This window comes from Lissotriton vulgaris, chromosome 3_1, assembly GCF_964263255.1.
Source record: "Lissotriton vulgaris chromosome 3_1, aLisVul1.2, whole genome shotgun sequence".
Lineage (NCBI taxonomy): Eukaryota > Metazoa > Chordata > Amphibia > Caudata > Salamandridae > Lissotriton > Lissotriton vulgaris.
Window position 1 is genome coordinate 1,512,230,415 of NC_141689.1, and position 15,874 is coordinate 1,512,246,288.

A 15,874-nucleotide genomic window follows, 5' to 3' on the forward strand; every position below is an offset into this window, starting at 1 on the left:
TTGTCGTTATCACAGTCTTATTTCATCACTTGCATTTGCTTGTGCTTGTTTGTGTCACTCTTGTATTCACTTGTGCTTCTTTTCTTATTTCGCCTCTTGTGTTTGCATGTGCTTGTTTCCTTTTCCTGTTGCCTTTGCTTGTCTTCTATTTCTCCTTTGCATTTGCTTGTGCTTGTTTTCTTTTGTGTTTGCCTTTGCTTGTGCTTGTTTTCTGTATCGCTTTGTTCGCCCTAAGTTGGCAGGGTGTGCTCAGACGTGAGTCCCTTGCTCACTTGGCCACTGGATTCAAGAGAGCCTGGCTGATGAGGATTATGAATCCGAAACCGGTCCCAGGATGCTTGTTTCCGGTCCAGGGAAGACATGGCTTGGCAGTTCGGGCTGGGCTGTTCCCATGAGGCACAGGGTCAGACTGATTTGCATATGGCCATCTCTGAACTGGGGAGGCTGAGTGAGCTAAAGAATGGTGATGGATTAAACCCAATTCAGTTGACTGGGGGTGAGTGTTTGATTTGCTCAAACGCTCCGTCCATCATCCCCTTTTGTATCGATTCCCATAACTACAGCATTAACTGGGCAGAAGCTGTGTACTTCAGCTGAAAAAATAGTATTTCAATTGCACTTTATGCCCTGTTGGAAAGTTTATGCTCAATGCAGTAGGCCTGAATCAGTTATGGTGACCAGCCAATGATACCCAATGGGTATCTGCAAGGCTTATTCTGAAAAGTGACAACAAAGACAGTAGGCCTGACTTACTGTGAAAAGCAGATATTAAAACTAACAGACTTGTAGGGTGGATTGCTATTAGCTGTGGACAAGTTTTTGGGTGTGTGAAACCTCAGAGTACCATAGTAGGCAATACTTTTGGTATTAGTTACCACCTGCCAAACCAAAGGGTTGAAGTTGTGAAATGTGACAATCCTTTTTAGGCCATCTTCGGTAGGACTGCCACCAGTAACTTTGTACATACTTGTAATTTTATAACTGCATGTCCGACGCTTGCCTGATAAAAAATCTTCTGCTCAATAGAGTAGGCCTGAGTCGTTTATGGTGACAAGCCATTGGTAAGAGCTTTAGACCTGATGGGTTCATTGGAAAAATAGTTGTCACATGCATAGGTCTGGTCTGTTAATGATAAAAAGCCACATTGAAGGTAGTAGGACTGAACTATTTATACTGAGAATCATATGTTACAGCCAATAGGCCTTTAGGTTTGATCATATGTTACTGTAGGCAGATATTTTGTTACATGGAATCTCATAGGTTACAATAGTAGGAAAAAGTTTCGGTGTTAGTTACTCACTTTGACATACACTCGGGTTACAATCTTTGCAATGTGAGAATCCTTGTTAGTCCCACCTGCAAGGGTCAGTGAATGTTTTTGCCAGCCGTAACTGTGCACATATTTGTAATTTTATAACTGTTTGCCAGAGGATTTCCTTGTAGGAATGCATTTACTCAATTAATTAGGTGCGAGTTGATTAAGGTTACGAGCTAATGATGAAGGCTGTTGGCCTGGTAATTATATGTGTAGTTTATACCTAAGTGAGTACACACTTTATAGCTCTCACCAGGCAGCGCTAGCTGACACCCAGGCCCTTGTAATAAAAAACAAATCATAACCAATATATACATTTATAGAGGGGTGTTGGCTTATCCCTCATCAGGCCCTGGACTGGTTGACTGTCATTCAAATTCTGTTTCTACCCAAGACAGTATATAGCATGGGAAAGTGGGTTATTCCACCTTTGCACTCCATTTTGCTTGATCACATAAGTACAACCATCTAAATTGAAGAGTATTTCAGTTCCAGAGCTTGTGCGCCAGTCGTTAGTTTTCCATTCTCTCAGTTTATATGCCATTTTTTTCTCTCCTTTTCTTATTTTTTTGGGGAGTGTCCACTCGCTTGTTTGTTACTCAGTTCCTCTGCCGTCCACAATATCCTTCTCTGTCACTGGTTCTAAAGCAGCAGGCCGTCTTGGAATGATTTTGGCTGTAATGTCTCATTGTTTTACCATTCTACGATGGCTGACTTGTTTCGAAGCAACATATCAGTCATTAGGGATCAGGACAACAATTGTACACGTTTCATAATACCAATCCAAGTTGATTGGCCATTGAATATGTTACAATTATTTACTTCGTTTTCATAGCAAGCTCATGTCTGCTGAATTTATTCAGGTGACATTTTTCTGTTTTTCCTCTTTATTATTTATATTACATGTGCTTGTTAAGTTTGCGTGTTCTGTTGTGGATGGATGAGTGGGTGAATGCAAGAATGCGTCAGTGGTCGACTAAGTCTGAGATAATGGGGAAGTTAGGGGACATCCTGTCAGGGTCAGTGCTACCATTTCATGACCATATCCTTATGTATTTTAGTTTATTTGACTCAACTAATTGAGGTTCTCTTGAGCTTTCAGATTATTTTGGCTTGGTGTTAACTGGGAGTAATCCTGAGTCTTTCCTTTAAACCTGTCATTCCCTCCACCCCGGTACTACCAATCTTATAGATGGGGAAACTAAGATGGGAAGGGCACCAGAATTTGCCATTCTGACAAGGTTCTGCTATATGCTAATACTGGGGCAGCCATCCATTCTCTTCAGTCACTAGTAAAGTTCTGGTCATCTCAGCCGATGTCAGTTGCTGATAGGGTAATCCTTGGGTAGATGGTGGCGCTTCCACTGCATCTTTATCTTTGTTACTAATTACTGTAGTCGTACCGACAGCCATCTGAATTAGGTCCCACCCCCACGGACCACACCAGAAACCATGGCATCATTCTAGGGTCCCCACGCACACAAGACGCATGTTCATCCAGGCCTTCATAACCAGTAGACTCGACTACGGCAACACTCTACGTCGGCATCTCCAACCAACTCACTCAAAGGCTCTAGACCATCCAAACTGCCTCCACCAGACTCCTCCTGACCATCCAGACTCCCTACCTCACTAAACTACACTGACTACCGATCCAAAAATGTTGCAAATTCAAGCTGCTCATCCAAGTCTACAGAGCCCTCCTCCACACTGGACCAGCTTACAATGACCAAATTCAACTCTACCAACCTTCCAGACAGCTACGCTCTACCTCTCAGCCCCCTGCATTCACAGAAGCAATGCAGGGGGGTGCACATTCTCTGCCAAGAAAAGTAATGAACTTCCTTTACACAAAGGGGCAGCTACTTTACTCCTCAATTTCTGCAAGAAGCTGAGGACTTGGCTGTTCACCTAGGAGCACCGTCTAGCCTGTGTTTCTGCTGTAACACCTTGATATCCTAGTGGGTGATAATCTCCGCCGTACAAATCGACAGAATATAAAAAACCCAAAAGATACTTCAAAAATGTAAGTGGCTGCCAAGGAATACTTATAAGTCTAAAAGGTTAATTGGATGTAATGCTAAACGAATTTTGGTGTTTAAATGGATAACACTTATTCCCTAGCCAACATGGACCATCTCTCTTCCAACATTGACAAACCCCTCTGGATTAACCCGAGCAGAACTTTGTGCTCAACATCTACAGTACCTGGCATTTGTCTTGTTCAAAATTTGCCTTTATGCCATCCACTTTTTTGAAGCTCATAGCTTCCTGCAAGATTGAAGCCAAATTATCTGAGATACTGTCCTTTCCGAGTACACAATGTAAAAAAAAATTGGCCTCATCATGCCTCACGATACAGGATTTTGGGTTTGCTTCTGAACTTGGCTCCGCACGTCACATGGGGAGGAGAGGTGGCAGTACATAAAATGAGCATGATGTTTTGGCTGGCCAACACCTCACGCATACTCTTCATGTTCTCTACGCAGGCTGTATTACAGCCTGTGTGTAGAACATGCACAACCTGCAAGCCCCCCGTCTGAGCGCCAAACCATTTTGCTCAGCCAATCACAACGCTGCTTTAAGGTAGTGTTTCGATTGGTCAGGGGATTCTGAGAGGCTGTGCGGGAAGAAGAGGCAGCGGCCGGCTGTATAAGTAAGTGGGTTTTTAAAACAAAATTAGTCCTCTGCCCCACATCTGTGTCCCCCTACCCCCCAACGCTTTTCGGTAGCAGCCGCTACTAGTTGCAGGTTGCACCCCTCCTAGAATGCTTTTGACCATTTCTAGGCAGTCCTCGCTGCACCTTGCTTGGAGTAACACATATGTTGGGTATTCGGTCTGCTAAGGCACCGAGACAATAGTACAGAATCCCTTCTCTTGTAGCCCTTGATTTCCCTGATAGACTTCAATGGATGTTTCAGCTTTAGATTCGTTTTTGTAGAGTCGGGCCCTAGGCCCTCGGCCCTCATGCTGGAAATACCTGGACATGCAGACACACTGGATGCAACTGGCCCAGAGCAGGTGCGCTCGGCCACTTTTATTATAACTGTGTCACCTGACCGGTGACATCAGTGGTGGGTGGGTGTTCAGTGTGATTACACCCTGAGCACTAGAATGCTAACTTTCACTCTGGGCCACTACATCCCTCCCAAAATTGGTAAAAATCAAACCAAACGGGAAAAGTCCAAAACCCTGTGGGGAAAAGAAAAGACACGAAAATGTAACATTGGACTTATGATTTCAAACAAGTTTTTTTGGCTGCTTGCAGGCCGCAAGCAGTGTAGTTCCTGCATCCAGGGCCAACAGTTCTCTGTGGCATGGCTTGCAGTTTTTCGGCGGGTTCGGTCTTCTGTCTGCTCCGCCTGGACGTTGTTCTCAGCCTTGCCTTTGCTTCGCTCAATTGGTGACGATGAGTAGTTGGAGAGAGAGATGGATGATAGGGGTGTTGTTTGTCTTCTGGCTTCATGTCTCTATTCTGGTTTTGCGATGTTTCCAGGCAGGCTTCAATGTGTCTCTTGGCAGGTGAAGAGATTAGGTGCAAACATCCTTCTCACTAGGATGCCCCTCTCGCCGGTTTTCTTCTCTCCCAAGATGTCCGGGAGGACATCTTTGCCAGGCTTCCACTGGACTGGTGTTTTCGGTCGTTTTGCCTTTGGGCCACGAGCCTCACCATTGTGTCCTAGTTCCACCTGAAGGTTGAGTTGTCAACTCTTTTCCTTGCTCGCAAGGCTTTCATCCCCGTGGCTCCTGCAGACGCGCTGCTGTGGATCTGTCTCCCGTGCGGGACTTGCTGCCACTAGAGTCCCTTGAGGCCTCTGCTTCTTGGGTTGCCACGGGCTGGTGTGAGGTGGTCAGTTCCTCAGCTTCCGGATGCCTGAGCACTCTCGCCATCCAATATTCTGCTCAACCACAGAGATAGATGTCGCCAACAGTCTAGCTTGCTCTCTTCTGCGATCGTCATGTGGATGGATGGCTCATAGGTAAACATCTTTGATCTGTGCTGCCGGTGTTCTTGCCAGGCCTCATCCTCCTCTGCACTCAGATGTTCCAGTGTCTGTCACCTTCTTTCTTTTCGCAGTGGCGGCTTCTTCTTGCAGTGGCAGGGTGACACTCTGATTTCTCCTTCCTTCTTTTCTCAGTGGCGGTGGTCACTTTGATTTCTCCTTTCTTCTCTTCTCAGTGGCGGTGTGCCATTCTGATCTTTTTTCCTCCTTCTCGCGATGTAACCTGGTCTGATCTTCTTTCTTCTTCTCTGACCAGGCTACCCCGTGCAGCACGTGCACTCGGCAGGTGTCTTCCTGGCCTTGTCCTAGTCCTAGGACACTGTCTTCTTTTCACTCAACTCCCAGGGTTAGCGTCGCGACCTTCACGTCTTCTTTCAGTCGCCTCCGTTAATTTGTGGTGTTGAAGTTCGTTGGTCCATGTTCGCGGACCGCTCCTTGGCTGAACTTCTTGGACCTTATGCTGGTCCCTTCTGCTGATCTCTGGCAGGTAGGCTTCTTGGTGCGACCATCTGGCTGGTCTGCTTCTTGGTGCGACCATCTGGCTGGTCGGCTTTGTGACCAGGCTGAGTGGTCAGGTTCCTCTTGTGGTGAGTCTTCATGCTTCGGGTTGTCTGCGCAACCATTTTCCTTTCATCGCAGTTGGATTGCTTGGGTACGCATCTGGGTGCGCTCTTCGTGTCTTCCTTGTAACTTACCACTTTGGGCGAGTGCTGTCTGCACTACTGCACATTTGTGTCATGCTTGTTCGCACTTCATGTTGCTGGGTTCCAGAACTACAGTTGGTTCGTGTGGGGGTGCTCCTACCTTCGCCATACTGCTGCAGCGATGGCCTGTGGCCACCAGGCATCGCTGTACTCTGTTCCGGCGTGGCGTAGGTGCTTCTGGAATGTTGCTTTTGGAGATTTGCGTCACCACTCCATTGACATTCTTCTGGTCTTTCCTTTTTGCGCGCTGATGGCTGTGCTCTTTGTGCGTTTTTCTTCTGCGCATTTGCTGCGTGTCCCCTAGTGTGTCCTGTATGCAGTTGCTGCACTCCTGGCGCGCTTCTGGGACTTCTGGCTCGTTCCTGGGGTTGTGGCGCATTCTTGCGCCCTCTTCTCACAGTGCCTTGTGTGCATGCCTTTCATTCAATAATGCTGACTGTCTCTTGTGTGCTTTTCAGTTCCCTTCTGCTTGAAACACCCACTGAACACCCACCCACCACTGATGTCACCGGTCAGGTGACACAGCTATAATAAAAGTGGCCGAGCGCACGTGCTCTGGGCCAGTTGCTAACTATGACTCTGGGTCACTACATCTTTGATTTTATTGCGCAAGTACAGCGGTACACCACAATAATATCACAGTTCAACAATATTGTATAAACTGCATTGACCTTACCACTACATCGTAGGGCAAGGATAGGTAAGGAGATGTGCGGTTAAGAACAATAATTTATATTTACCCTGTGATGTAGTGCTTAGGTCACTGTAGTCCATACAGTATTATTGTATGTTCATAATCTAGACCTTGATTCGGAGTCACACAACTGAGTACAGAAGATGAGTTTTCTTAAAATCAAAATATTAAGAGTGGGGAAGGGAACCTATTCACAGGTCATTTCTACTGCTTTGTCACTTTTACGTGAAAATGCTGTTTTGTTCACTTTCCGCTTACATTTTGGCAGTAATGATCTTTCACAGCATCATTTTAACTGTGTGTATTTGTGCACTGTGATTCCCTTATCGCGGTGTAATTTTGGATTGTGGAGCTTAATTCTGTCTCTTACTACCCAGATCTCTGTGCCCCTCGAGCCCTCCCTGCCGTTGTGGAGAAGAAGCTGCAGTCCCAATGGCCATTTCAAGAGGAGCTTCTACTTAAAGAAGCATTGAAGAAAAAATACAAAAATACAACAATTACAAGTATGCTGTCTAAACTTGCTGTTTCTAATTTAAAAAAAGTATTTCATCCTTGCATTAAAATTTTAATTTGTCCTTCTGAGAGGAGTAGGGATAAGTTGAGGGAGGTGTTTATTTTAGAATCAGACAATTTACTAGTGGTGCAAAATAGAGAGCCGATGATTCAAGGCAATTTTTGTAAAGATTTACTTGTAAAACCAATAATGGTGTTTAATTAAGGACGTTGGACCTTAGTTTAACCTTGTATTATCTCTGAAGATTTGAGATTACAATGAGTTCAAACATATGTCTGCCATTTCTTCTACTAGCTAGGTGGCTTACCAAAGCTCTTTGGCAGAGCACAGAAATTACAAAATGGTTCCTTCTATTATGGTAGTATGGAAATATGATCTTACTGCAGGAAAGTTGCAGAACAGTCTTGGAAGAAACTTAATCTGCCTAGAACTTCAGATCTGGTTTAGAAATCAGCTGTTCAAGATGCCAATGAAAGAATTCAGTCCCTGGTAGGGAGAATTTTGGGACGCCTGAAAAAGAAGTAACGTGTTTCTCTTTTTTTAAAATTTATATATTAACATCATAGTGAGCAGTTTCAATAAAACAGTACATCATGAAAATACAGAAAGAGATAAAACAGTGGGTGATTGAAAGTGTTACATACGAAGCGTTAAAAGAACTACCACTCAGATTACCAAGACCATATACATTCATAGAACAGACATATTGGTATGGGTACACCAGTCATACAGACTCGGACATCAGACAATTTCCTAAAAAGGGGATCAACCTAGATATTGAATCGCTTACACATGAGCCATATAAGTCATGAGAACAGTCATCACAGTGGGTCCTTTTGCAACTATGAAAACATATAATAAACAAGCAATACGTGTCTCCATTTCTCCATGAATTATCTCTCAAATATTAACTTTTAAGTATTTTATTGAAATTCATTAATGTCACCCAACACTAGTTTTCCTTTTTCTGAGCATGTTCGCATTTGGTTTCCAAATAAACATAAACATTTCATACTGGGTACATAATTTCTATTCCCCCAAACAAAAACTTGTAATTTTTTATAATCACTTTTTTGGTAAGCCAAATGCCAGATCTCAATATGTATTAAATCCACATATTTAGTCCCTAAGTTTCAGCGTATTATTTTCATCAAGTGCATGCGTATTCTGCTACCCATTGTCAGCCACAACTGCCTCACTTTCCAGTGTATTATATCATATAGCAAGGATGCCTATCATACATTACTGGTAGCCAGTAAATGTCAAGGAGGCTCATCTTACACAGGATACCAACCAAAAGCCAGGGGTGTTCACTATATAGTAGGGTTAGCATTAGGCTAGGATGGACACCAGTACTCCCCTAACCAACCAAAATCATTCAAATATTGCTCACAATATGTCAATAAGGATCACCTTATACAGATAGTACTATAAGGCATAGCCCACATTTAAAGGTTTGGTAGGGGGTGTGGCCACAAAATGTCAGTAGTTTATGGCCACCAAATACCAGCCGGTGGCTGTCAGACACCACCACACACATATGTGGATGTACGTGTACAGATGTATAATACAGTCATACGCATATATACAACCAATCAGTCAATCAATCAGAGTACTTGTAGAGCGCGCTACTTACCCGTGAGGGTCTCAAGGCACTGAGGGGAGGGAGGGGGGCTGCTACTGCTCGAAGAGCCGGGTCTTGAGGAGGTTTTTGAAGGCGAGTAGGTCTTGGGTATGCCGTATGTGGGTAGGGAGGGTGTTCCAGGTCTTGGCGGCGAGGTAGGAGAAGGATCTGCTGCCGGAGGTCGTTCGTTGGATGCGGGGGACAGCGGCGAGGGCGAGGCTGGCAGAACGGAGCTGGCAGGTGGGGGTGTAGAAGCTGAGTCTGCTGTTCAGGTAGGCTGATCCGGCGTTGTGGAGTGCTTTGTGTGCGTGGGTGAGGAGCTTGAAGGTGATCCTCTTGTCGACGGGGAGCCAGTGTAGGTCTCTCAGGTGGGGGGCGATGTGTCTGCCCGGGGACGTTGACGATCAGTCGGGTGGATGCGTTTTGGATGCGTTGTAGTTGTCGTAGGTGTTTGGCTGGGATTCCTTCGTAGAGTGCGTTGCCGTAGTCCAGTCTGCTGCTGACGAGGGCCTGTGTCACCGTTCTTCTTGTTTCGGTCGGGATCCACTTGTAGATCCTGCGGAGCATGCGGAGGGTGTTGTAGCAGGAGGAGGAGACGGCGGTGACCTGCTTAGGCAGACCGTGTCGTAGGCGGCTGACAGGTCCAGGAGGATGAGGGCTGATGTTTCGCCGTTGTCTAGTTGGCGCCTGATGTCGTCTGTGGCGGCGATGAGGGCTGTCTCGGTGCTGTGGTTTCTTCTGAATCCGGACAGGATGTTGTTGTACTCCAGGTGGCGGGCCAATTGCCTGTTGACTATTTTCTCGATGACCTTTGCCGGGAACGGGAGCAGGGAGATGGGTTCTTGAGGTCTTACGGGTCCGCCTTGGGCTTCTTGAGGAGGGCGTTGATTTTGGCATGCTTCCAGCTTTCCGGGAATGTTGCTGTTTCGAAGGAGATGTTGATGACCTAGAAAAACAACTGTCAAAGGAGGGTCTGGGGGACTATATTTACCGACCTATCAAGCTCATACCCCTCATGAACTATACTACAACAACAAGAAAACTTGAAGGTCTAGGGAGTTGAGAAAAAGAAGTGGCCACAAGGAAATATCACACACCACTATCACGACTAACGGTGAAGGACCATCAGTTGTAAAGAAGTCCTATCAGCCCACCCCTATGGCGGAACGTCGTCATCTAGGACCTTATCAGCAGGTTATTATATGGCCAAGCCCAAAGGTCATTGCTTGGTGCCAGTAGATCCTGATGCTGAAAGAAGATGTGTCCTCACTGAGAGTGGTACTGATAGGGTGCAGTGCTCAGAAAGATAAGTGATGGTGATTAAAATGACGGTCAGGGTAGAAAAATATGTTTATTGGTATCTAACCAGACGCCAAGTAAAAAAGTGTGATGACAGTGTGAGAATATCACTGTACAGTAAGCATATACGATCTAGGCCAACATGTTTCTGCCGTTATGGTATTAGTTTACCGGCATTCTTCAGGGCCAGGCTGGATTATTGGCTACTGCAACATCCACCATGATTAGTGTGAAAAAGTAATAACTAAATCAAAAAAAATATATATAACATGGTTGTAGAAAATGGAATGGTGTGGCTAGATGAACCACCCTACCGTATCCTTGTTAATAACCGTGTAACAAGCAATCCTTTCCTGCAAACATCAAGAAAAGGGACAATTTTGTGACAACAATGGAACAACAAACTTTTAACCAGATGTGTGAACAAAAATTGTGGCATTCATTTACTCAGTGGGCCAGTCAATTTCATGACGGCCAAATTGTAACCTGTGCATTGTATATAGTCACATCCAGATAATCTGTGTACAATTAAAAAGTAATAAATCTAACATGCACTTACCCAGCTTTGTGTGGGAAGTAAGCCTCACCTCACCCGGCAACGGCTCGGATAAAGAGGCCCTGCTCTATAGACATATGGAGAAGGACAATTTCAGAACATGATGGCTGTCACTATCTCTATATGTATTTAGATACAAAAACAGAAATACTTGGTTGTTCAAAGAAAGCCCATGGGGTCACAAAACACGATACGCTGCACTAAGAGGGCTGCATTCCATTAGGGATATTCTTGTTACATCATATTCCCAATTTATAGGGTTCAAAATTAGAAATTAGGAATTATGAAAAACACTTTTAGAGTCTAAGTATCGACTTTAGCAAGTACTTGTGGTGTTGTGATCTAATGTCGACTAAAAGGCTCCAAAGCTGCTCCCTGGTTCAGTGAACTAACATGGGTGGAATTGCCAAGAGAGACTAGGGCGGCTAGCAGGTGTAGATCAAGAAGCAGGTTCCTAGCGTCCTTACCTGTCCGTCGGTGCCTCCAGGAGTGTGCCTGAACCGAAGGGGAGGTACCGACGGACGGAAGGAACCGCGTATTTATACCCCCGCTAATTGAAATGGCATTAGTAAATTTCAAACACCTGCGAATTCGAGGCGCGGCAATGGACGACTCGATTCTGGGCATGCGCGCATGTCTCTCTGCTACATTATGCCGCGAGGCTGTTGTCACTGCCTCGCGCATGCGCAGAACGCTGAATACTTCGTGGCAGAGGTTGGTCCTTCCTCCGGGACATCCAATAGAGGTGCGACACGGGCCAGCTCGATTCTGGGCATGCGCGCTGATCTAAACGCTACATCATGCCGAGAGCAGATGTCACAGCCTCGCGCATGTACCGATTGGTATGGTACTGTGTCTGAACTGCTACCACGGTGGGGTAGTTGACGAATGTCACGGGAATTAACCCTGTTTCACTGGATGTTGAGATATATGTATTTTCGCGCATGTGCAGGTAGAATGATATTGTCGTGGAACACTGCTTGCATGTATACTAATATAATTTTGTTAAAGATAATCTCGCGCATTAAAAATGGCAAAGTTGATCTTGCCACTAACCTGCTAACACTGCAAAATAACATATCTACTGTACATACACAATGATTAGAAAATTATTATGAAGAACTATGAATGAGAACCAACAGGGGTACTTATCATATGTCGTTTTCAACACTATTGTACTGGTCCTTAGTGGTGTGTGTTATTCATAGGACACAAAACCCCGTTTTGCAATTGTAATACACGTCCTCATGTAACGCAGCCAGTTTACTAGGGTGTGATAAGGTGCGTGTCTAAGGGTATAGCACGTATCCTCGACTGGAAATTCTAATGGGTGAGCTGTATCTGGTACTATAACTGAATTTGTCAACTTTCAGACAGACACCCAAGGTATATTATCATTCAACCCCTGGACATCTGTCCTAAGTTTAAAAATCCAACGTTGTTCCCTGATGAACAAAAAACGTGACACATCAGTTACGTGCGGGGGAATGAACGGTTGTTCCAGCACTACCCATTTAAGTTCGTCTGCTTTGTGTTTTGAGCTCCAAAAAGTGATTAGTTAAGCGAGTAGATTGTTTATTGCACTGAATGGTGCTTTTGCGCTCGCTTATACGGAGCTTGATCTTCCTGGTAGTATGTCCAATGTACACCAGCCTGCACGGGCATGTGATCATATAGATCAGTTTTTCTGAATTACAATTGGTGTGGTTATTTAGGCGCCAAGGTCTGTTAGTCCCTATATCTATTGTCAGGGTTTTACATGTTTGTGAACAGACGGCGCACCCTCCACATGGATAGTGACCACGTAACGGTTCTGTTTTCCAAAGAGTATTGATGACTTCTTTTTGATGGTATCTTGGCCTAGTGTGGACAAGATTGTCTCTGATGCTAGGGCCTCTCTTAAAGGCAAACAGGGGACGTGGAACATCCCCCGACACTGTATTCAGTATTTTCCAGTGTCTAAGGACAATTTTCTTCACACCATTGGAAAGGGTGTTGAAAGTGTGTACCATTGTCATACGATCTGTAGATGTTGGTCTGCTCTTGGGTTCAATGAGCGCTTCCCGGTTGTTGTTAGACGCTCTTTTGCAGGCACGTCTTACCAGATGGTTCGGATAATGTCATTCCCTTAGCTGTGTCGACAATTCTTTTGCATGTTGTTGGAATAGGGTCTTGGAGGAGCAATTTCTTCTGACTCTTAGGAATTGTCCTACCGGTAAGTTATCCCGGAGTGCCTGGGGGTGGAAACTATGATAGGACAGCAAGGAATTGCGTGACATTGGTTTCCGGTAAAGTTCACTTTGTAGGCCTCCTGTTCCTGGGAAAATAAAGATATCTAGAAATGGAAGTTTCTCTTTGCTTGATTCCATAGTGAAGTTAAGATATTGATTTTGTGAGTTGAGCCAATTATTGAACGACTCGGCGTCATTGGTAGAACCTCTCCAGATGACTAACACGTCATCAATATATCTTCTCCACAGCAACACCTGATGGAGAAAAGGGTTGCTGTGGTGAAGGACTTGATCTTGCTCAAATTGATGCATGTATAAATTTGCAAGGCTCGGGGCAAAAACGCTCCCCATAGAGGTAACAGAGACCTGTAAAAAGAGTTCGTCCTCATATTGGAAAAAGTTTTCCATCATGGCTAACCTGGCACATTCCATGATGAACCCTACCGGAGTGATGGTATTCAATTGTCTTGATTCAAGGAGACTTCTGATACAGTCCAGTGTCTCTTGCTGTGGAATGCATGTGTATAAAGACTCGACGTCAAAACTTACCAAGAGGTCAGTCGTGACGTCGAATTCCACTTCTGCCAATAATCTCAGAACATCACCGGTATCTTGCAAATATGTTGGAGTTTCTGATACAATTGGTTTCAAGAAAAAATCCACGAACGTGGACAGAGGCTCCAAAAGTGAGCCTATTCCCGAAATAATGGGACGTCCTGGTGGAGGCCTTTTTTCTTTATGTACCTTGGGTAGACAGTAAAAATAAGGTGTTACAGGATGAGTCGTGATCAAGTATCTCGCTTCTTGAGGCGTGATCCAGCCTTCACCTGATGCTTCTTCAATAAGGATTTTAATTTCATGTGCAATCCTGGTGGTAGGGTCCTCAGTGAGGCGGCGATAAGCTCTAGTGTCATTAAGCTGCCTCCTGCACTCTGCTCGGTAGACCTCAGTATCCAGAAGCACAATGGCTCCACCCTTGTCAGCTGGTTTAATTGTCAAGGATGTGTCTATAGCCAGATCTGTAAGAGCAGCTTTTTCAGCTCTCGTGATGTTATGATAAGGTCTTTGCTTAGATTGACTGAGGTTCTTGATGTCATGGGTTACTGCTTGTTCAAAAGCGATGACCCGTGCTGTGACTTGATGGCTCAGAGGCGTATTCCGTAGTTGGGGTGCGATGGCTGCGTCTGCTTTGTTCAATACGTGGTGTGGGCACAGGTCTGACGGAGATCCTGAGTGGATGGAGTTCATGACCTTGCGTGTCTCGTCGTCATTGACGTTGGACCAGGAGGTCAGGCGGATGGCGCTGGTGTTCACAGGGGAGGTGGAGTCTGGCGTAGTAGGGGCGGTCGAGGTGTTGAAGCTGTCATGGAGTTGAAGCTGTCATGGATGTCAGCGATCTTGCGGTGGAAGAAGCTGGCTAGTGAGTCGCACAGTTCTTGTGAGGGCGGGATGTCGTTGGTGTTGGGGTTGGAGAGTTCCTTTACGATGCTGAAGAGCTCTTTGCTGTCGTGTGCATTGTTATCCAAGCAGTATTTGAAGGAGGATCTCTTGGCTAATCTGATGAGTTGGTGATGTCTGCGGATGGCGTCCTTGTGGGCTGCGTGGTTGTCCAGTGTGCGTTCGTGGAGCCATATTTTCTCCAGTTTCCGGCATGCACGTTTGGAGGTCTGGAGCTCGTCGGTGACCCAGGTGGCTCTCTTGCTGGCGTGGCTGTTGGCATGTTTCTTGAGCGGGGTGAGGGTGTTGGCACAGTTGTCGATCCACTGTCTGACGTTGCGGGCTGCAGTGTCTGTGTTGGTGGGGTCGGTGGGTGGGTTCTGGGCGAGGGTGGTGATCAGCTGATCTTCGGTGACTTTGCTCCAGCAGCGGCGAGGCAGCTGTTTAGTGCGGTGGTGCGTGGTTGGGTTTCTTGAAGGTGAAATCGATGCAGCGGTGGTCGGTCCAGTGGAGTTCGGTGGTGTGGTCGAAGGCGACGTGGGTGCCTGTGGAGAAGACTAGGTCCAGCGTGTGGCCGGCGGCGTGGGTGGGTGCGGTGACTAGTCTGAGGCAGAGTTTGGCGAGGTTGTCGATCAGGGTGGCAGAGTTGGCGTCGTTGTTGTTCTCGAGGTGGAAGTTCAATTATTCACACATGCACATACACACACTCTCCCATCACCCCCTTGCTAAGTGGCTTAACCATTCCAGTTGTACTTCCCTCTCTACAATAGAATGGGGACTGTGAAACTGGCATCCTCCTCTCCTGCAGCAGGGCCTGCACTTATACTTGCAAGTGTAACTCACAGTGCAGGAACTTTAACCCATGAACAATCACAGGCTACCTGTGAGCACAGTGTGATTGGCTATAGGTTTCGTAGGCCAGGTAGCCATGTGCCTACGCACAGGCTGCCATGCCAAGTACACTCACGAAGGTGGGTGTGGGCAATCGAGCACTACTCCCTTTGTATAGTGAGTGATCATGTAGGTTAGTTTTCACCCCTTCATTCCTAAACGACCCCTTGCAAAACGTACACCACCGCAGCTTTAGTTTGCATTTTGCGCCTCTGGAGGGAGGATTTTACCAGTGTACCAGAGCAACAGAGGTTCCACATATGAATGAAGATGTGTGGGTCCATGGCAGGGATCAGCCAGGTGGCATTACGAAATGGAGCACAAGGCCACAACCCACATACATGCTGCCACCATTTATTTGTCAGCTAGTATGCATCTTGCGCCTACTTTAATAAATGTTTTCTATATTTTAAAAAAATATCTTTCACACATTTCTAAAAATAGACCGTACACAAGGACACATTTTAAAAAAAATTATGGGAAATATTTTTTGAGTGATATTAAAAATGTACATTTTTTTCAAGCATGCTACATTGAATGTGCATGCTCTATTTAATTTTGTTTCACATTACTGAAGATTATGAAAGATAAATTACAGTGTCTG

At 45.6% G+C, this 15,874-nt stretch overlaps 1 protein-coding gene across 1 annotated transcript in view; it reads left to right on the top strand.

The window, feature by feature from the left end:
• Window positions 1–15,874, top strand: part of HPSE (heparanase) — a 165,543-nt gene that overhangs the window by 53,525 nt on the left and 96,144 nt on the right. Inside the window, exon 3 of the mRNA XM_086961979.1 lies at window positions 7,096–7,221. Coding sequence (XP_086818105.1) covers window positions 7,096–7,221 — 126 coding nt within the window. The remainder of the gene's footprint in view (window positions 1–7,095; window positions 7,222–15,874) is intronic.